General features: G+C 54.1%; 10 protein-coding genes across 10 annotated transcripts; 5 read left to right on the top strand and 5 right to left on the bottom strand.

Annotated features, from left to right (window-relative positions):
• Positions 1-9: 9 nt before the first annotated feature.
• On the top strand, positions 10-1763 carry PHACADRAFT_145235 (uncharacterized protein). The gene is made up of 8 exons (XM_007396357.1): positions 10-423; positions 462-673; positions 729-822; positions 876-902; positions 955-1174; positions 1227-1369; positions 1422-1498; positions 1554-1763. Exons 1-8 carry the CDS (start codon positions 15-17, stop codon positions 1656-1658), a joined length of 1287 nt encoding a protein of 428 aa, XP_007396419.1. The 5' UTR covers positions 10-14; the 3' UTR covers positions 1659-1763.
• A 107-nt stretch (positions 1764-1870) lies between these two features.
• PHACADRAFT_145233 (uncharacterized protein) lies at positions 1871-3288 on the bottom strand. Its single transcript, XM_007396356.1, has 4 exons — positions 2841-3288; positions 2547-2736; positions 2139-2496; positions 1871-2078 (listed from the first exon to the last, which is right to left on the bottom strand). Exons 1-4 carry the CDS (start codon positions 3074-3076, stop codon positions 1918-1920), a joined length of 945 nt encoding a protein of 314 aa, XP_007396418.1. The 5' UTR covers positions 3077-3288; the 3' UTR covers positions 1871-1917.
• Positions 3289-3363: 75 nt separating this feature from the next.
• Positions 3364-3769, top strand: PHACADRAFT_257193 (uncharacterized protein). Its single transcript, XM_007396355.1, has one exon. The coding sequence runs from the start codon at positions 3454-3456 to the stop codon at positions 3745-3747; it is 294 nt and encodes a 97-aa protein (XP_007396417.1). The 5' UTR covers positions 3364-3453; the 3' UTR covers positions 3748-3769.
• A 3-nt stretch (positions 3770-3772) lies between these two features.
• On the bottom strand, positions 3773-5875 carry PHACADRAFT_174292 (uncharacterized protein). The gene is made up of 6 exons (XM_007396354.1): positions 5680-5875; positions 5319-5625; positions 5223-5265; positions 4687-4856; positions 4536-4639; positions 3773-4449 (listed from the first exon to the last, which is right to left on the bottom strand). The coding sequence occupies exons 1-6, from the start codon at positions 5785-5787 to the stop codon at positions 4096-4098; spliced, it is 1086 nt and encodes a 361-aa protein (XP_007396416.1). The 5' UTR covers positions 5788-5875; the 3' UTR covers positions 3773-4095.
• Positions 5876-6030: 155 nt separating this feature from the next.
• PHACADRAFT_145226 (uncharacterized protein) lies at positions 6031-6943 on the top strand (the record flags this gene model as incomplete). The annotated part of the gene is made up of 5 exons (XM_007396353.1): positions 6031-6066; positions 6116-6166; positions 6201-6334; positions 6387-6611; positions 6660-6943. The coding sequence occupies 5 exons, from the start codon at positions 6031-6033 to the stop codon at positions 6868-6870; spliced, it is 657 nt and encodes a 218-aa protein (XP_007396415.1). The 3' UTR covers positions 6871-6943.
• Positions 6944-6974: 31 nt separating this feature from the next.
• On the bottom strand, positions 6975-8810 carry PHACADRAFT_209613 (uncharacterized protein). The gene is made up of 5 exons (XM_007396352.1): positions 8441-8810; positions 8358-8390; positions 7677-8300; positions 7454-7621; positions 6975-7393 (listed from the first exon to the last, which is right to left on the bottom strand). The coding sequence occupies exons 1-5, from the start codon at positions 8588-8590 to the stop codon at positions 7283-7285; spliced, it is 1086 nt and encodes a 361-aa protein (XP_007396414.1). The 5' UTR covers positions 8591-8810; the 3' UTR covers positions 6975-7282.
• A 1187-nt stretch (positions 8811-9997) lies between these two features.
• On the bottom strand, positions 9998-12274 carry PHACADRAFT_257189 (uncharacterized protein). Its single transcript, XM_007396351.1, has 5 exons — positions 12223-12274; positions 11626-12167; positions 11273-11576; positions 10330-11225; positions 9998-10275 (listed from the first exon to the last, which is right to left on the bottom strand). The coding sequence occupies exons 1-5, from the start codon at positions 12251-12253 to the stop codon at positions 10147-10149; spliced, it is 1902 nt and encodes a 633-aa protein (XP_007396413.1). The 5' UTR covers positions 12254-12274; the 3' UTR covers positions 9998-10146.
• A 114-nt stretch (positions 12275-12388) lies between these two features.
• Positions 12389-14360, bottom strand: PHACADRAFT_145221 (uncharacterized protein). The gene is made up of 7 exons (XM_007396350.1): positions 13838-14360; positions 13482-13784; positions 13374-13428; positions 13203-13321; positions 13038-13150; positions 12816-12984; positions 12389-12760 (listed from the first exon to the last, which is right to left on the bottom strand). Exons 1-7 carry the CDS (start codon positions 14249-14251, stop codon positions 12686-12688), a joined length of 1248 nt encoding a protein of 415 aa, XP_007396412.1. The 5' UTR covers positions 14252-14360; the 3' UTR covers positions 12389-12685.
• Positions 14361-14431: 71 nt separating this feature from the next.
• PHACADRAFT_257187 (uncharacterized protein) lies at positions 14432-17108 on the top strand. The gene has a single exon (XM_007396349.1). The coding sequence runs from the start codon at positions 15816-15818 to the stop codon at positions 16356-16358; it is 543 nt and encodes a 180-aa protein (XP_007396411.1). The 5' UTR covers positions 14432-15815; the 3' UTR covers positions 16359-17108.
• An 18-nt stretch (positions 17109-17126) lies between these two features.
• PHACADRAFT_209610 (uncharacterized protein) lies at positions 17127-17585 on the top strand. Its single transcript, XM_007396348.1, has 2 exons — positions 17127-17207; positions 17260-17585. The coding sequence occupies exons 1-2, from the start codon at positions 17190-17192 to the stop codon at positions 17452-17454; spliced, it is 213 nt and encodes a 70-aa protein (XP_007396410.1). The 5' UTR covers positions 17127-17189; the 3' UTR covers positions 17455-17585.
• The last annotated feature ends 122 nt before the right edge of the window (positions 17586-17707 follow it).

Below are 17707 nucleotides of genomic sequence, written 5' to 3'. Positions count from 1 at the left end.
AGACATTATCCACGATGAGCTCATCCGACGCCTTACAGGCTTTGCGCCAGGCAATCAAATCTAAGACACCCGTAAAATACTCAAATGGCTCAGGCTCGACAGACTCGCTGCAGTCTGCAACGCACTTCATACTCTCGCCGTCGGTGACACTGCCCAAGTCGACGCCAACTCGCCTGCGCAAGCCTGGGTTGACGTCCACAGACCCGTCGACAAATCCAAGGGACTTTTTCACTCTCGACGCGGTGTACTTTTCATGGCTGCTCAAGGACATGTCAGGCGCGGAATACATGAAGCAGGCGAGGGAGAGCGGCCTCGCGGTCGGGTTCGTTAGTATCACGGAGCGGAAGAGCGTCGTGGATTGGCTGGAAGGCAAGACGAGTGACCTGCAGAACATTGTACCCGCTATTTGTGAGTCTCAAGCACGTTCCCTGCTCATGTAGCCGGGACTCAGACCGCTGTAGCAGAATCCACAACGCCCCCAGGTTCACCCCCTCGTGGTGCGACTGCTCTACCGTCGACGCCTCGCGCACCGCGGCAAATGGACTCTCAGGCCTCTCCCACGAAGCGGAAGCATATGCCTGACCTTGCAGATGTCGAAGTGGTCAAGAAAATCAAGCTCGGAGAGATTGAACTTCGCGATAGGAATACTGTCCTACACGGTGTCAAGCCCAATGTACGTCCTGCCTCAGCCTTGTCACGGGAGCTGCAAAAGCTAACTCTGTTGGAAGAATTTCAGCAGCGTAAAGACTGCTTTTGCTGATAAGCTCAAGAAACTTAAGGAGACGAATAAGGGCGGGCCTGTTACAACGCCACAAACACCTGGTGAGCAATTCGTACATGCTTCACTTGACCAAGCTCATATCCGTGCATGACAGACCCCAAGTTGCAAGCAAAGAAAGCTCGTGTGTACCTATCTTTGGCCCTCCGATTAGGTCCGCTAATATTCTTCTGCAGGCAACCTCTACCCGATTATTATAATCTCCTCGTCACCGACGTCTCTCGTCACGATGCACAACGTCAAGCGTTTCCTGCAAGATGCCTTCTTTGAAACCCCCCACGATGCGCGCGCACGTGCGGCAACGGAGGGCAACCCTCGCGCGGAAGACGTGATCGCCATTTACCGCAGGCGGACAACAATCGACAGCTCAGGGCGGGAGACTGAGACGCAGATGCGGTGGGTACCTCCAGTACTTGGTGAGTGTTGAATGCTGAGAGTTTGAGCGAAGGTACTTTGTCGTGGACTCTGCCGAAGCGCTGTCGAAGTTCGGCCAGGATGCATGGGACCGGGTGGTCTGTGTGATGACGACTGGCCAGGCATGGCAGTTTAAGCCATATAAGTGGAACGATCCAAAGGTGCTTTTCCACCATGGTACGTCCCACTCGTTTCCTACTTGTTGATTGGCCGGCTCACGATACCTTAGTAAGAGGCTTCTACATCTCCCTCACGACTGACCCGCCAAATCCAAAAATTAAAGACTGGAATGTCACGGAACTGAAGGTACGCCCGTTGCACGCAGTATTTCCTTTGGTTGCGTCTTAATCGTGACCCTCAGATTGACCCGAATAGACGTCACGTCGACAAGTCCACCGTAGCGCAATTCTGGAAGACGCTGGACGCATGGACGATGGCCAACAAGCCATGGATCATGAAGACGTAGCACTTCTACTCTCGCTGTATCATAGTCGCCTGCTTTCCACAATATTCCCTTCTATCTGGTAGACAATTGTTGAACATGGCAGCCAGAATGTCATTCAGACATTTCAAGACATCCTGCGGCTTCTCAGACGAAAGCCATGCGCTTGTGCGCATAATATCAGATTCCCTAGCAGTAAATTAAATGCTACCAGGCCTCCGAAACTCCCAATATCTCGGCTGGTATAGCACCGACTAGAATCGTGGATCTAAATTAATCCCGCCTAGAGAGCCCTGACCTGCTCTATTCGCCCATCCAACAACCGCAATACCGTGTCGAGGCCCTTAAGCAAGCTTTCGTCCGGACCCTCCCCAGGCTTGAGTCGCGTATGCGCAAAGTCTATGATCTTGATAGCGTATGGCGGGCCCACTTTCTTTGTCCCCTCTTCGTTGTCCTCTTCGTCTTCATCATCTGTAGCGTCGCTCCCGGACGAGTCGCCCTCACCTTCCAGCCAAATCCGCACGCCTTCGCGTGCGCGCTCCGGGTCTGCTTCATATATGATAAGCAGACTGGAGGCGACCATGCGCATGTGTACGCCGCTCAGCGCATTACGTATCTCGGCGACGTCTTCGCGCAGACCCGAGAGCACTGGAAGCAGTACGTCAGCGGGGAGGCCTGTGCCCTGTGTGGTACCAGCCCCAGCAGCTGGATCAGCTGGGTGAGCTGGTGCTGCGCCGCTGTCGCGTTGGGGTGCTGCGGCGATGAAGAACTTGGCGATGCCGTCAGGCAGGTCTGCGGGTTTGATGGAGTAGCCGTAGGACTTGGGCGTAATGACTGGATTGTTCTTCTCGAGGTCGTATATCTGAAGCAGTATCAGTCGGGCACGTCCAACGTAGGCGCATGTACACCAACCTGGAAGCCAGTGAGACGCACACCTGTCTCAAGGGACGTTGTCTCGCGCGCCTTCTTTTCCATGCGGGCGCGCTTCTCGTCAGATGCGTCCTCGTCATAGAGGGTGGTACCGAGCTTGATGTCGAGAATATTTGGCTTTGCAAACCCATACGAGAGATTCTCGAGCACAATGGACTGTGCAGGTCCCTGGCTGATAAGTCCGCCTGTCAGGCACGCATAGTACGAATATACCTATCTTTGTCTTCTTCCTTGGTTGCTGCGGCGCTCTCTTGTTTGACCGCGATGTGCCCGAACGCGCTCCTCTCCTCGTCAACCTGGCCCTCGAGCCGGAGTGTGCCAAAGAACCTGGGCACGTATGGCCTAATCGACTCGAGCGAGGGGTCCGCGAGCACGGCCTGGTAGAACGCAACCTCCACAGGCAGCGCGGGCTTGATAACCAGCGAGCCATCCTCGCTCGTCATCACGCCGGGGTGGCCCCCGACCTGCGACTTGAGCGGAATGGGGCCTGGTGAGCGTGGGATGGTGGTCATTGGTGAAAATGTGCAACTCGGCTCTGTGCTGCATCGATCAATCTTGGGATGCTGGCCCTGCAAACTACCTGCAGGATATGAAATGATGGGAGAAGGTCCTAGGCTTGGCAGTCAAACGTGTCTACAGGGCGCATATCTATATATCGACGTACGTGGAGGTAATGCTAGGACAGATCATGACATTGGTCAGAGATCTAGTGGTAAGTAGCGGCTAAAAGCTGAAATATGCCTGTGAACTCTACTGTGAAACATCTTCAACTGTCCTCTAATTCCCTACGTCATACGTCACGCGTTCACAAGCAACAACGTTCTATCCACCATCTCTCGACAAGCTGTACTCAACGCTGAAGTACCTCTTGCTTCTCCCCCTCGCCGCCATGGCCACCCAGCATGTCTTGGACCACACGCAAAATATCTACCTCACCGTGACCGTCTCGCCATCATCACCGGTGTTCAGCAACCCTCAGAGCCTCACGATACACCCGAGCATGAGATATCTAGGCACAGTGGGCGCGCTGCCTGACGTGCAGCTACTCAGCGTGCCCCGCGAGAGCTGGGAGACCATTCAAGAAAACGTAATGAGCACGCTGAAGCGCATGGATGGTGTGCGGAGAGTAGAAATGGAGCAGCCCCCGAGGATGAGGGCCAAACGAGGTATAGACGAGCTGTAGGTGAGTCTGAGTTCTTTATGCATTCATGAAGCGGTTTGATATCACAATATTAGTGAACTCATACTCCTCGTGGCAGGGGCAGTTTGCTCAACGAGATTGTTCCTTAAGTTCGGTCCTTACGATACTAGGATAGAAGACAGATGGGTATCGATTGTATGCATATATTCAACGAGACAGGGACACAGAATACAGCGTCGTGAGACAAAATCATGTTGGTAAAACACAGGTGTAATGTAAACAGTCGATGGTGTCGAGGTCTGCTGAAAGGCGAGAGTCGATCCGCGCGAAAACAGTCGATCATCTTCACTTTGCATCTTCGAAGTCGTAGTCGCGTCTTCAAGCGAAAGCCTAGGCGTCACTCAATCCAATCATACCGACAGCGTCGCCTCCAGTCCCGGTAGGTCCAGCAGGTCCAGAAGGCGTAGATCCAAGTCCCGGTCCAACATTAGCATTTGCGTTCCAGATAGCGCCAGTCCCGAGCCCGACGCTGCCAGGCAGTCCGCGCCAACGCCCCGTCTTTGCACACAATTCCGCCTGCGCGAGGAGTCCTTTGTAGAGCGTATCGTTGAATCCAATGCACTGGAGCCCGATGCACGCCGCCTTGAGCGCTCCAGCGGCGTAGAGCTGGCCGACCTCGTAGATGTTCTGCGGGGAGACGTTCTTGCGATGCGCGACCGTTTCCTTCACCAGAACTTGCGTGGTCTGAACGTGGCGACGGGTATTCATAGAAGATTATGGGCCGAGTATGGGGCGTTTAGCCTGCGTCTGACCGATCCCGACTAACGCACCTCGGCGGGTAGCTTGATCCACTCTTGAGGCGCAATATCTCGCAGTCTAAACGTCTTATAGACTCCGGCGTAGTACCATTTCCCTTCTTTGTTGAAGAAGCACTCTGTCGACAGGTTAGACAAAAAATCTGCCTCGGGAAGACACCCTCACCAGTGGGTCGGTTAATCTCGCTATCTAGATCGACAGCATGCCAACGATGCGCAGTGATAACTCGAGGGTTGGTGCTGCATTTGAAGAAGGGTGTGAGGTAGTAGCCATGCTCTTCGCGGACGGGGCACCAGCAGGTCGTTTTCTCTTGGAAAATACGGTAGTTGGCAATGCTGGAGAAAAATGTGTTTTGCACGGGATGCGTCGGAGCAGAATCTACTTACTGCATGCGTAGCGACTAGAGATCACATTCAATGCCAACTGCAGCATGGGCGAATGCAAGACGAAAGCTCTTACCCCAGTAATAGTAGCCAAAAAGTCTTGCAGGGTGAACGACGTAGGGATAAGGATCGGGATGAGAGAATCGCTGGGCAAATCCGAAGGAATAGGAAGGTCGGACAAAAGAGAGTATCGAGTTTGCATTATGGCTTCAGGAGCCTCTATTTCGGCCTGCGCCCGCAGATGTACAGATTTCATTACCGAAGTCACGATTAGATCGCTGAAGTAAACTGACATTGGGTATTCTCGGAGTTTCGTACGAAGGGCTCAGCAGTTCGTGAGGCAAATTGGGAGACAACTGCACTTGCATGAGAACGGTTGCAGCACTCCGATTACTCACCTGTCATGGCGAATACTTGCCATAGCCAACATCGTCGGTGTCCCCTCAGGATGCAACGACAGCGACTCCAGTTTCGCTGTTAATTCGGTATTTGACTTGCGTAACATCTCGATCTCCTTGCAGCGTTCCGTGTCGCTTTCTGCTGGTATCATCTCAGACGCGAGCTTCGCCTCGAGGTTCTCTTTCTCGTGGCGCAACTGCACGATGACGGCCTCCTTAGTACGGTTCGACGCGCATACGCTTTCCATCTGGTATACGGCGTGGTCGCGCGCGAGGAGCGCCTCGGTGACGCGTAGCTGATCCAGGTAAGACAGCGAAGGAGTCTGGAGGAGAACTCGATGAGCATAAGTCTGTTTCCATCCGAGCGTGCTACAGACCGTGAGTCCGCGCCTGGCTCCCGCCGCTGTATATATGCCAGGCGATTGCGCCTGTGCCGACGGCGCCCTCGCAAACAGCGGCGAGCTCAAAACTTGCGAATCAGCCATGTTGCTTGCGAAACGTCGGGGTAGCCCTGCGACCGTCGAGGACCGACGGCGTGGTGGGCGTCCGAAGCAAGGCGACGAGCCGGCGCCTGACCTCAGTCTCTGCCGAATGCACGCGTTTGTACCGAGCCGGACTCGACCTTGCTTTGCCCGCACCTTTGCTTGATCTCTTGCCCTTCAACCCGTCAATTGCTTTGCTTTTTAGTTGCTGGTAATTTGGACCTGGTCAGGTGCTCATTTGAAGCCATGGCATCCGCAAAACTAGCTACCCTCGTTATCCGGGTGAGTCCAGCCAGCATGAGGATGAGCTCTGGATCTCAGACTCAGCAAGACACTAGCAAAACCTATAAGCAACCAAATTAAGACGCAGGTCAAGCAGTCAGTATGTTCTCTGCCTGGAACGACGCGTATCTCAGCAGACTCGTAGGCATGAGACGTTTCGCGACATCTGTGTTGGGCTCGCGCAGCGCATGCATCGCGCGGAAATACAACTCCGCATGCGCCTCCTGGGCGAGTCGCCGAAGCATGTGCGACCCTTGTCTGAGACTCGGTGAGTCTGTCAGCCTTTGCCCTCTTCCTTGCCTTATTTTCTGCGATTCTAGGGCCATAGAGAACGGCGCAAACGCACTGGCGGAAGGCTTCCTGTTCAGCGTAGCTGCTGCACTTATCATAACAGAAACATGGCGGTCATCGCGAAGTAATACTAAACGACGAGAAGATGTGGACGATCGAATAGGGGAGCTGCAAGAACAGGTACAAGGGCTCTCACAAAGTGTAGACATGTTAACGCGAGATTTGAATGAGAAGTGGGAAGAGGAGAAGGCTAAGTGTGTGCCCTCTTAAATCCACGCGATATAATACTAACCTCAGTACAGAAATGACGAGCTAACTCGTATATTGGAGCGCGTGGTTGAGATTGGCCTGAGAGGGGGCTGGGCAGAGTTCGAAGGCACACCGTTGACCCTTCCCCGCATCCAACTAAACCCCCCATCCCGTCGCGAGCAACCTTCCAGTCCGCTTCCAGCTACTTCAAACGCTCAGTCTTCATCATCAGACCAATCTACCCGAACCAACATAGAGAAATAGAATCCTTTGAACTGCGAGAAGCAGATTCTGGGTATATGCGTCTAATATACTACTGATTAATTCAAAATAGAACGTCTCAAGTGTGCTCCGGTCTGTTCATATCCCCGCTCCTGCGTCAAATTGCAAGGAGGTCGAAACAGCACACCGTCACAACGTGCTGATTCGTTTCTCTGGTACACTTTCTATTACAGACGTCAGTCTCAGGTAGGTGCTAGAGTAAAGGATGTCCGGTAAGAGGTTCAAAAGGGGGGCATATATTAATATAGCATAAGCCAGACGGCGGGTGAGCACGAACGCAAGCGAAACGAAAAGAAATGGCATCAAGCCACATGCTGCCTCGAATGGGCACTGGATACCCTCCGAGGGCGAACGCAAGATCGGGCGCGGAGGGTACCTAGGCTCCTGGTCGAGGTCATTCAATCTTCTCCAGTCCGACGACCCATTTATTCATGGATCCTCGGGTGGCGTACGTTACCCAGAGGTCCTCGTAGGGGATCTGGCGTAGCCTGAGCTTCTTGTTTTGCTGCAAAAGCCGAACCCTTTAGCATGCCTTCTCGGTACAGAGACTGGCACGAAAGCGTACTTCGGCAGCGCGCTGCAGCGCACGCGCGACCTCCACCGCGAACTCCTTGCGCGTGTACCGGTAGTACTCTTTTGTCTTGTGCCTCCTGTCTATTATGACCTCGCGCTGCAGGTTGAGGTAGGAGCCGCGCTGTTCGATGGTCTGCTCCGAATCAGGAGAGGCAGGGAGCTGCACAGAGGCCGGTGAGCTCTGGCTCAAAGGAGAGGAAGGAGCGGCGACTCACGTCCACCTGCAGATGGCCTTTGCGGTCGACACAGCTCTCGAGGACGATGTCCTCGGGGCTATCGACGGTGAACTCCTTGTTCGCGAGTGCGTCACCGACACGGAAGCCCGAGGCCCCGTTGATCTTGAAGCGCACAGTGTACGTGGGATGCCTTTGGGATCTGCCTGACGCGAAGGATTGCGGGATGCGAACGCGTTTTGGCGTGCGAGGCGTGCTGGGCGTTACGGGCGTGGCGGGTGTCACAGGTGTCGTTGGGTAACTGTATGTCGGCACGGTAAGGTGCGTGGGATACTGCTCGATGGTTGACATGCTCTGTGACGTCGATATCGCGGCTGGATAGGTCGCGCGGGCGGGCGGTGAGAGCTCTGAGGACAGTGAGCGCGACAGCCGCCCCCTATATGCCGCTCCCGGGGGCATATACGGATGGTGCCGATTGGACGACCTCTGGGGCATCGGTATGGGTGAGGTCCTCGAGGTACCGTGTGAAGGGATCTGCATGGGCATCGAGGCCCACTCCGTAGGAAGCTGGGTACTGGTATGTGCTCCGTGGCTGTGCTGACTTAGTGCATCTGAGTGCACTACGATGGGCATGTTCTGGGCCATAAGGCTCATCTGCAGAGGGTACTAATGAGTTATGTCAGCATATACTGTACACATCAAGTGGCGAAGAGTCAATCATACATAGTCTGACGCAGCGATTGATTCGGTCTGCGTCTGTGATGTATCAGTGTCGCTGTCATTATCATATCCAAGATGGTACCCACTGCAAGCTGTGAAGAGAAGTCGAAGTCGAAGTCGAACTCAAAACTGAAGGCAGGATCGGTTGAAGGTAAAGCGTAGCTAGTGGAAGCCTCATTGGGGAGTTGACCAGGGAAGCTCAAGCTATGGTCAGCTGAGTGGAAGGAGTTGTACATGCCCAAGAGCGCTGTGTGAGTGACGGGAGCTAGACGTATACACGTTCGATGTCATAGGTATATATCTTGCCTCGAGTGTGTGCAGGCAGTGAGTGCTACCGTACACGTCCATGGTAGAGGACCCGGTGCGCCCACGAGCGAGCGCACTACACAGGCCCCTGCATTCCTGGAACGGTCGGTTGGAACGTCGGGCAGAAGAATCCCTGCGGTTGCGCGAAGCGGGGGCCCCGACTACACGAACTCTATGGTCGGGAGCACAGCAAACGCCCCGAAATTGCCATGAAAGGTGAAATGCGGAAGGATGTAACGTCATCTATGCCCAGCCTCGCGCAACCTCGTGTGCGGCGGAGGAGCGCCATCAGTGCGTTCGACGTTGATCTATACATAGAGGGAGCGCGAAGCCCACCACGAAACAGGGAGGCGGTGAAACCGCCGCACAGCACAGCGCGCCTTTCCCACCATGGGCGCTCTCCCGCCCCGCCGCCCGCCCACCGACGCGGCCGCCAGCTTCCTGGTTGCAGGCAGCGGTCACAGTTACGAGAAATTGGATCATGCAGAACGCATACTTAAATTGTCTTCAAGCGTTGTCCAAGACGTTCACGGCGAGCTTCTGCTCACTCGAGCCCATCAGACCCGCCTCTGTGCCTGTGTACCTGAGGCGGGGCTCTGATTGATGGTGAGACGTCTCTGCCCGCCATGCTCCCACCGTCGCCGGAAGAACAAGGATGAAGACGTCCGCGAATGGCGGCTCTACCCTTGACGCTCACGGCTCCCACGCACGAATGACGTCTGGACCCTGGACGTTCTTTGCAGCACTCTTATTGTGTTTGCCCGGTTTCTCTGTATCGCCTTCGTAATACTCTAGCGCAGCAGGCAAGCGCATGCCGTGCACTGCTGGAGGAGCGGGCTCCGCATGTCGTAGCTTCCGCTTTCTGACCGCTCGGGGGCGGGTTACGATATGGTACAGCATCGGCGGACGTAGGAGTGTATGCTGCGGGCGGCCAATGTTTCAGTTCATGACCGAGAGCTGAGTGGTGGTCGAGATGCCCTCGATCGCACAGCTCCTCTGACCAGACCCATCTATGGGCACCATGCACCTACTGGGCGGAAGCTGCTCAGCTACGTTCTGTCTCAAGCTCGAAACTACTGACAGAAAGCAGGAGAAGGGCAACAAGACAGCTGACGGACGGCGACGGTTCGTTAAAGTTTGCTGAACAGTCTCTTCTCGCCGCTCGAATGGAGGCGCTGATCCGCCATCATAACGGGCGTTAGACATTGTATGCGCCGAGATGGCGGGACATGGCGCGTCGGTACCCCATTTAAGGGAAGCCGGGGGCTTGTGGCGCTGAGCCAATCTCCCGTCTCACAAGCTGCAGTATCGAGGCCGAGTACCCGAACAGAATAATCCCACATACCATTTATTCCATGATTAAATCGAGTACAACAAACCCGGCGATGAGACAGAGAGGAAGGATTTCGAAAAGGAAGCCAAGCGAACGAACTCGTGAACGGAATGGCCAAGTCAAGACACCTAGCGTAACGAGCGAATATATGCGCTAGGACGAGATCTCAAGGCCTGAGAGCTCTTTCCGAATCTCCGCCTCAGTTTCGATCTTTTTGAGCTGAGTAGCCTCTAACCGCTCGCCTTTCTTCTGCTTCTCCTTGAGCTCTTCAATGGCCTTGAGCTGCTCCGGCATTCAACAAGCCATTTATGATAAACTGAAGCAGTGAAGACATACCTTCTTGGTGAGATTGCGAACCTTCTTCGCAATGGGATCCAAGCCATTAGCGTCAATGGCTGGGGTAGAGGGGACAGAGCCATTGGCAGGCGACTGGACCCCGTTCCCGTTCCCATTCTCGTTCCCATCCACATTCCCATTAACCTGAATCTCGATGGACGGCCGAACACTCTCCTCACTAGCAGCACTCGCTTTCTTGCTATCCTTTCCACCCTTGCGCTTCCTGCCCCGCTTCTCCTGGTCGCCGTTCCGCACGGGGGACGGCGATGTCGGCGCGCCGGGGATATGTTTCCTGTGTACTCGGCCAGGCGCAGGGCTGCGGCTGTAGCGGCCGTTGGGAGTGCCAGCCGGACTCGGGGTCCCGTCCTCACGTTTGTAAACGGAGGACGCCTCCAGGCCGCGAGCACCCGGTGGACGGTACGCACCGGCTGCCCTGGAGGGGGTAGGCTTAGCAGCAGCCTGGTGCGCAGCGACGCTGGCGGAGGGTGCAGGCGCGGGAGGAATCTGTGCGGGGAATGAGGGCGCAGAGTCGACAAGGGTGGATCTCCACGACGTCTGGTAGAGTTCATCGACGAGCTGAACGTGCACGAGCGGTCCCGTGCAATGCCAAATCTTAATACCATTGTCAACGCGCAACCGCGGGGAAAGGGTAGCGGTGAGGAGGAATCGACCATCGGGCGACCACTCGCAGTGTGACGTATTGGACGCATCGATGGTGGTGACCTTGGTCAACGTCCGTCGGTCGTAGATGTCGACCTTGCCAGCAAGGTTACCAAAGCCGGCCAAGGCAATCAGACGACCCTGAGGATTGAACGAGACGAAGTTGCAGAAAGCAGTACCAAAGTCATGCAAAACCTTGGCGCGTTGGTCGAGGAGCACGGTCTTTGCAGGCATATCTAAAAGCAATCAGGGCGAGAATTAAAGGAAAAGAAGGGGAGCTCACATCCATACGTGACGGCAAATTCCTTACTGTTAGGACTCCAAGCAAAGTCATGGACAGGGCCTTCCTTGTCGAGCGTCACACGACAGTCGAAGGTGCCTGACGCACTGTGAAGATAAAGGCCGCCGGTCTCGCCGTAGTAGCTTTTGTTAGCCTGGTCGACATCCGTTGAGGTGAGCACGAGGACGTGGGTGCCGAGGGTGTTCCACTTGATCATGGAGCGATCAGATTTGAAGAAGTTCTTCTGACTCAAAGGTGACCCGGCCAAGCTGAGGAGGTTGTATATTTTGACGCTAGCAGGCGCACCCTGTACACCAATAAGCATCGATCAGACGTAAACCGTATGGCAGACGCACCTTCTTCTCGGGAACGAATATGGCAACAGAGGGATTCAACCCAGGGCTTAGGGTAATGCTGGCAGCACCCTCGACCTTCAACTTGTCAACAATCCCCTTCGACCATTCCGCGGGGCGGAAAACTTGAATCTCCTGCGACACGAGGCGCACGGCATGCGACTCGGAAATGGTGTACTGCAGGTCCCACCCCTCTTGGGACTTCTGCGAGAACGCGATGAGCTCCTCGCCGGTGGAGACAGAGAACACCCTCAGGTTCTTGTGCTGTGTGCCGTCCTCGAACTTGACAGGCCTCTCCCAGATGGAGATGTAGGTACCGCGGGGTGAAAAGTTGATCTCGACAACGTTGGGGATAGAGAGATCCTGGAGGAGCTGTGCGCTCTCGGCCTGGTATATCCGTACGCCTGTGGAGATGGCGTAGGCGAATAGCCTGCCGTCTGGGCTGTATTGGTAGGTTCTGGCTGGCACGTCGGGACCTGGAAAGTTCTCCACAGGGTCATAGTCGGGGGAACCGCCGACGAGGCCAAGGCGTTTTTGGGCACGGACTGCGCAAAGCGTCAGACTCCGGCGATGCTTGAAACAACAACAACCACGACTTACAGGCATACTGCTGAGACGGCTGAGAGGCCATTGCGAGGGTTGCAGGAGGGCAGAAGGGGGAAGAAAGAGGGGACAGAAGCAACTTAATGCCTCACTGTGAAGGTCGTAGTGTAAGGTTCTGAAAATGTCCCGAACGGCGATTATAGACGGTCTTCACTTTTCGGCAAGTATTTCGCACGCTGTGCCTGCGGCGTTTAGCACTGCACAGGCACAACGGGAGGGTGCTAGCTGGCATCAAGTGAACTAGCATAACGTCGGATTATCTATTCGGGGCTTGGCGTAAAGGAAAAGCCATACCTCGGCTGTTTACATGCGAGGGTGCGGGATTTTGACGGTATTGTACAATAATAACCTGCGCGAGAGTCGTGCGAGGGCACGGCATCGATGTATATGAAATGACAATGCAGGCCTAGTGGCCAGTCTAGAGTGTAATTACGATATTGGGCCGCTACAGCTGGAAGGTCTACAAGAGTGTCGATCCGGGACAGCCTTTCACAGAAGTGTTCTTGAAGTTGCCATACTCCCAATTGAAACAATCCTGCAATACACTTGTCAAAAGCGAGGCGGATACTATGTGAACAACGGAACCTCACCACGCAGTCTTCCTCTTCGTAATAGTCAGGCACACCACCCTGCTCTGCGTCTTCCCAGTCGGCAGCAAGAAGCTTCTCGACAATGACGGCTATGCCGTGCGTACGAATGTCGACGGACCAGCCAAGCTTGGACACTGTGTCGTACCTGATGACTTTACCCATGTGGCACCTGTTAGACTCGAATTAGGCGGAAAATTCTAAATGCAGAAAGTTGGAACGTACTGCGTCTCCATGGCATATCCGCCAGCCGTGCAAAGTGAAGTGTAGCCAGAACATACTCCCATGGGTATGGGATCAGCAGTATGGTAGACGTTCGTTATATGCTCTGTGGACAGCTGTAGCAGCGGTATCAGCCATGGCAAGTGGATTCCTAAGTCGTTAACACACGGGTATAGGTAGGTGCAATCGAGACGCGGCAAGCTTCTCAGCGGGAGACTCGAAGGCGACGACTGGGGCTCCAAACGTTACTCCAATCAGAGACGCCAGCGACCCACCAAGTGAGTGCCCTGGAGTATGATACTTCAGTTATGCCTGTGAGGAGCTGGAGCTTGTGCCTACCGATCAACCAAATATTAGCATTAGGATACATGTATGTTACGTTATTATACAAATTCTGCACTCCTTGTCAATTCCTCTGGTATTGAGATAAAGTATCGGTTTACTTACGATGCCGACAGAATAAAAGAGGCTCTTTTCCGCGAGGCTGTCTTCTAGACACTGCTGGTCACATTTGTAGCTGCCTGAATAGCACGGGCATACAGGGGTCCACGTCGGCCCAACGCGACCGCAGCAGCAAGAGAAGAGTAGATTGTCGTTAAGCTTGTCCTTACGCGTCGTAGGTCCGCTGCCGCCCACAATCCAGCCGGCTGAGGTTCCCTTGACAGAGACGACGACAGTAGAGTTATCCTCGTTCGCAAAGATATGTCCGCGGAATCCATCTGCATCAGGCTCCCACCCAAAGGGATAGCTCTGGTGCATGATGTCAGCTCAAAGATAGTAGGATAGCGCAGGTAAGGACGCACCGTATTCCATTCGGATCCCAGGTCATACCATCCAGTCTTCGCGTGGTCCTCGAAATACGCATTATTGGACATGTTTGCTAGCAGCTGCAGCGTTCTGCGGTCGCGCACATTAGGACCCTCGACCTCCAAACTGTCCCACATAGGCTCGACACGTCCGAAGCGTGCGCTAAAGAAGTCGGACTGAGATCGCGCCTTGGACACTCTCGTCGGCCGTGTTTGAACTTCATAGGTATCTGCAGTAAACAACGACTGAGCAACATTGTTGAAGACGACTCGAGTAGTATTGGTGACAAGGCCATGGACGTGTCGGAGCTCGAACTTCATCGAGCTAGCTGGCGGCGACACATTCGGCATCTTCCAGAAGTAGGATGTCAAGAGATACTGAAGAGTTGCTGGAAGTATGTTAAAAAGCATGCTCCAGAGTATTAATCCAAAAAAATTGGCAGGATGGAGAAAGGAAGAAAAGGAGAGGGTGGCATGCAGGCAAGAACGCGCAGCGGCACTCGACCTGTTGGAACCTGGGGAAGGAAATGCGCGTCAATCCGCGCATCAATCCGACGCGCTCAGAGCGGCCAGAGAACCTGTCGATCTTCGTCTGACTCGGATGAGCACGGTGCACGTAAGCGGTAGAATCGCCCACAAATTGGAGATGTCGGCCATATAATCAGCAAAACTAGGAAGGAACTCCCCCTACGGAACCCTCAAAAGTCAGTTTTTCGGTTTTTCGCTGTGCTTGACTAGTAACCATTGTGCTACTAGTAGGAACCTGCCCAGCTGGCGATTTTCGCCGGCAGTCTGAGGAATGGATGATGAAGCTCGATGAATTGGCACATGCCAAAAATTTCTTAACATAAAGATATCGTTGCAGCGCGAGTAGTCCTGAGCATTGGATTCGGCGCTTTCGACGTGGATATTTGATTTGTATCCGCGTGGATAGAACTCAAAGTTGCGTGCATTCTTAAGCCGACTCTGCTTCCCTCGTCCTGCGGTCGAACTTTACACCTACCGTTCATGCGCAACATGGAGCTGACATTGTCGAGTAATTGTGTCATCAGCACAAACCTCTTGACCCCTGACGGCCAGTGTCTCTATACGATATCCACTCCGAGCCATCTGCGTCGCAGGACAACGACAATAGTGAAATATACACGGGGCAAGGATGGTCGTTCCACAGGACAGTCTGCAGAGCTGGCAAGAATACATTGGCACTGCTTGGGCAGCTCACGGTTGATCTACGACGGCAAAATTATGGAATTTGACAAGTTTATGCCTTACAAAGGGCTGCTTCGTAGGCACGTCCTCGAGGCATCCCGCCAATTCTTCAAGGGGCTCACGAAATGATTAGAACTCGCTATTTCATAGGGCCAGACGGCAAGTCCTACAAGTGGAAAATGGGCTGGTTTTCAAGCCATGTGCGCGAGCATTATAACCTACACAATTTGTCTATTCGGCGTGCTGATGTCCTTTGCAGCTTGAGCTAGACGAAAGTCCAGAAAGATCTGTCGTTGCGAAAATGCGACAACGAAATGTCATTCATGGCACAAAGCCCGCACTTGAGGTCGACGCTGCGGCGGTACCTCTCCTGGATCTGCTCGTGATAACTTGGGTCTTTGTTGAGCAGAGAAGGCGAGATATGGAGCATAAACATCTCTAGCGACGCTGTTGAATAGTACCATGCGCCGCTAATGCCGAATGGACGAGTCTCGTTGCATGTAGTCTCCGCCGCAGAGTAGCCAGGGTCATCCGTAGTCTATAGTAGCTGCGAACCGACGCTGCGCAGCGATAGTCAACAGATATTTGAAATTCGTCCCGTTGCCAACTAGTTAGTAGCAAGCGAGCAGTACCGTGCCTAGTCTCGTGATACACATCCGCGTGTGCGCCGCAGAACCCAAAAAACGAGTATCGTACGTACAGCCTTCCATCCAGCTCAACTCTCCTCTGCGCTGCAGCTGAGCATGCCTTCACCCTGACCCACGACATGGAGCTGACCTTGTCGCGCGACTGTGCCATCCAGACAGACCTCTTGACCCCCGACGGCCAATGTCTCTACACCATATTCACCCCTAACAAGTTGACAATCAAGACAACGACGATCACGAAGCACGTCCTAGACGAGGACGGTCATACCTCGCAGGAGTCGATCGAGCTGGCGAGAATAAACTGGAATCCCTTCGGCAGTTCTCGCCTAGTCTACGATGGCAAGATAGTAGACTTTTCCAGGTTGATGCCTGGCGAGGGAATGCTCAATAGGTATGTTGTGGCAAGCCAGCTCAAAGTTCGGAAAGTCCACAAGAATAACAGGGTTCGTTGCCTCGCGGGGCCCGACGGCAAGGCCTACAAGTGGAGGATGGGCTGGTTGACAAGCTATGTATGCACGCAGCCCGCTAAAAGTCGCGCGCTTACGACTGATCCGAGACTACCCTACACCAGCTCGAGCTCGTCGAAGGTCCAGGGAAGCCTGTCGTCGTCGCAAGAATGCAGCAGCCGAGCCTCATCAAGGGCAGGAAGCCAGCACTCATAGTCGATGCTGCTGCGACGCACTTCCTGGACCTGTTAGTGATAACCTGGGTCTTCGTCGAGCACAAACGGCGGGGTGGTGAACGGGATGGCAAGCGATGGCGTCGCGACCGTCCACGTCCGGTCTCCGTTGCTTGATCCAATTTGTGTTGAAATGCTGACCCGTAAAGATGATATGCTGTTACCATCGCTCCTCGAAAATAGCAGATTTTAGCTTCTTCACCACGGTGTCAGACGTTCCCGGGACCGCAAACATCCGTAGCACCTCGTTGTTATATGATTGCGCAGCAGAGGTCGTGGGGCGAACCGCTGATCATGATCGCGCAGCTCTGTGTATTAGGCCTGATGGTGGCGGTTGCTTAGGGCTGGTCAGCAGGCCGCGGCGCCTGAAGCTGGAGCTCAGGCGCGTCGATTCATTTAAAGGCGAGTGTGCGTCCCCCAGCAGGAGTGTTAACTGGCAAAATGGATCTCACCTTGTCGCATGATAACCCCAAGAACACCGAATTCTCTACTCCAGATGGCCGTGTCCTCTATTCAACCTCTACACCGTTCAAGCTGTCGGGCCAGACGACCAAACTCTCGAAAGACATGCCCAGCGACGGCGGGCCTGAGTCCTCGGGGAGTCTGCAGGAGATAGCGAGGATTAATTGGCACTACATCGGATCTACCAGGGTTATACATAACGGACAGGTCATGGAAGTTGACAAGTTTCTGCCAAGGGCATGGATGCTTACCAAGTAGGTATACATGGCAATAAATCCGCTCAGGATAATGCTCACAAACATGTGGCTCCCGTGCCTTTGTGGGCCCAGATGGCCGGTCATACAGATGGAAGATGAGCCTGTCGTGGCATGCAAGTATCTCAGCTCGAGTAATACGCGTCGCTAACCATGGATACTACACAGCTTGACGTGGACGGGGCGCAACCCATGACTGTCGCTAAATATTATTGGGCAAACATCTTGAGTGGCAAGAAGGCAAGGCTGGAGGTTGACGCGTCCGCGCTGGATATTCTGGATCTCATCGTCATAACGTGGATCTACATGGAGAAGACTTATAGAGACCAGGGTGGGGTCAGTGTTGCGTCAGCGGCCGCGTAACGCAGAAGCATGGCATGCGATACTAGGCTGGAGCCTGAAGAGGCCGCTTGTGATTCTGTATATCAGCATGTTACATATGTACCTAACAGCGATTATGGAAGCTGGCAAACCTGCTCATCGACCATGCCGACATTTATACGCCATCCGTCTGCTCTTGAAATTCACATAGAGCTCGTCACGGTCGCATGATCCCTGCTAATGAACAGCTGTGGGTAAAGTTAAGCAGCCATGACTGACAAGCCCTCTTTTACCC

This window comes from Phanerochaete carnosa (assembly GCF_000300595.1).
Source record: "Phanerochaete carnosa HHB-10118-sp unplaced genomic scaffold PHACAscaffold_5, whole genome shotgun sequence".
Classification (NCBI taxonomy): domain Eukaryota; kingdom Fungi; phylum Basidiomycota; class Agaricomycetes; order Polyporales; family Phanerochaetaceae; genus Phanerochaete; species Phanerochaete carnosa.
This window is presented reverse-complemented; position numbering and strand designations above follow the sequence as displayed.

Coding starts and splice junctions, on each gene's coding strand:
- PHACADRAFT_145235 (XM_007396357.1), top strand. CDS start 15: ATGAGCTCATCCGACGCCTTACAGGCTTTGCGCCAGGCAATCAAATCT. Junction 903..954: donor GTTGCAAGCAAAGAAAGCTC/GTGTGTACCTAT, acceptor ATTCTTCTGCAG/GCAACCTCTACCCGATTATT. Junction 1,499..1,553: donor GGAATGTCACGGAACTGAAG/GTACGCCCGTTG, acceptor CGTGACCCTCAG/ATTGACCCGAATAGACGTCA.
- PHACADRAFT_145233 (XM_007396356.1), bottom strand. CDS start 3,076: ATGACCACCATCCCACGCTCACCAGGCCCCATTCCGCTCAAGTCGCAG. Junction 2,737..2,840: donor GTTGACGAGGAGAGGAGCGC/GTTCGGGCACAT, acceptor CGGACTTATCAG/CCAGGGACCTGCACAGTCCA. Junction 2,497..2,546: donor TGCGTCTCACTGGCTTCCAG/GTTGGTGTACAT, acceptor ATACTGCTTCAG/ATATACGACCTCGAGAAGAA.
- PHACADRAFT_257193 (XM_007396355.1), top strand. CDS start 3,454: ATGGCCACCCAGCATGTCTTGGACCACACGCAAAATATCTACCTCACC.
- PHACADRAFT_174292 (XM_007396354.1), bottom strand. CDS start 5,787: ATGGCTGATTCGCAAGTTTTGAGCTCGCCGCTGTTTGCGAGGGCGCCG. Junction 5,626..5,679: donor GAGCCAGGCGCGGACTCACG/GTCTGTAGCACG, acceptor GTTCTCCTCCAG/ACTCCTTCGCTGTCTTACCT. Junction 5,266..5,318: donor GACGATGTTGGCTATGGCAA/GTATTCGCCATG, acceptor TTCTCATGCAAG/TGCAGTTGTCTCCCAATTTG.
- PHACADRAFT_209613 (XM_007396352.1), bottom strand. CDS start 8,590: ATGTACAACTCCTTCCACTCAGCTGACCATAGCTTGAGCTTCCCTGGT. Junction 8,301..8,357: donor CAATCGCTGCGTCAGACTAT/GTATGATTGACT, acceptor ATAACTCATTAG/TACCCTCTGCAGATGAGCCT. Junction 7,622..7,676: donor AAGGCCATCTGCAGGTGGAC/GTGAGTCGCCGC, acceptor GCCTCTGTGCAG/CTCCCTGCCTCTCCTGATTC.
- PHACADRAFT_257189 (XM_007396351.1), bottom strand. CDS start 12,253: ATGGCCTCTCAGCCGTCTCAGCAGTATGCCT. Junction 11,577..11,625: donor TATTCGTTCCCGAGAAGAAG/GTGCGTCTGCCA, acceptor ATTGGTGTACAG/GGTGCGCCTGCTAGCGTCAA. Junction 10,276..10,329: donor TTCGCAATCTCACCAAGAAG/GTATGTCTTCAC, acceptor ATGCCGGAGCAG/CTCAAGGCCATTGAAGAGCT.
- PHACADRAFT_145221 (XM_007396350.1), bottom strand. CDS start 14,251: ATGCTTTTTAACATACTTCCAGCAACTCTTCAGTATCTCTTGACATCC. Junction 13,322..13,373: donor TGCTAATATTTGGTTGATCG/GTAGGCACAAGC, acceptor ATCATACTCCAG/GGCACTCACTTGGTGGGTCG. Junction 12,985..13,037: donor GGATATGCCATGGAGACGCA/GTACGTTCCAAC, acceptor CGAGTCTAACAG/GTGCCACATGGGTAAAGTCA.
- PHACADRAFT_257187 (XM_007396349.1), top strand. CDS start 15,816: ATGGAGCTGACCTTGTCGCGCGACTGTGCCATCCAGACAGACCTCTTG.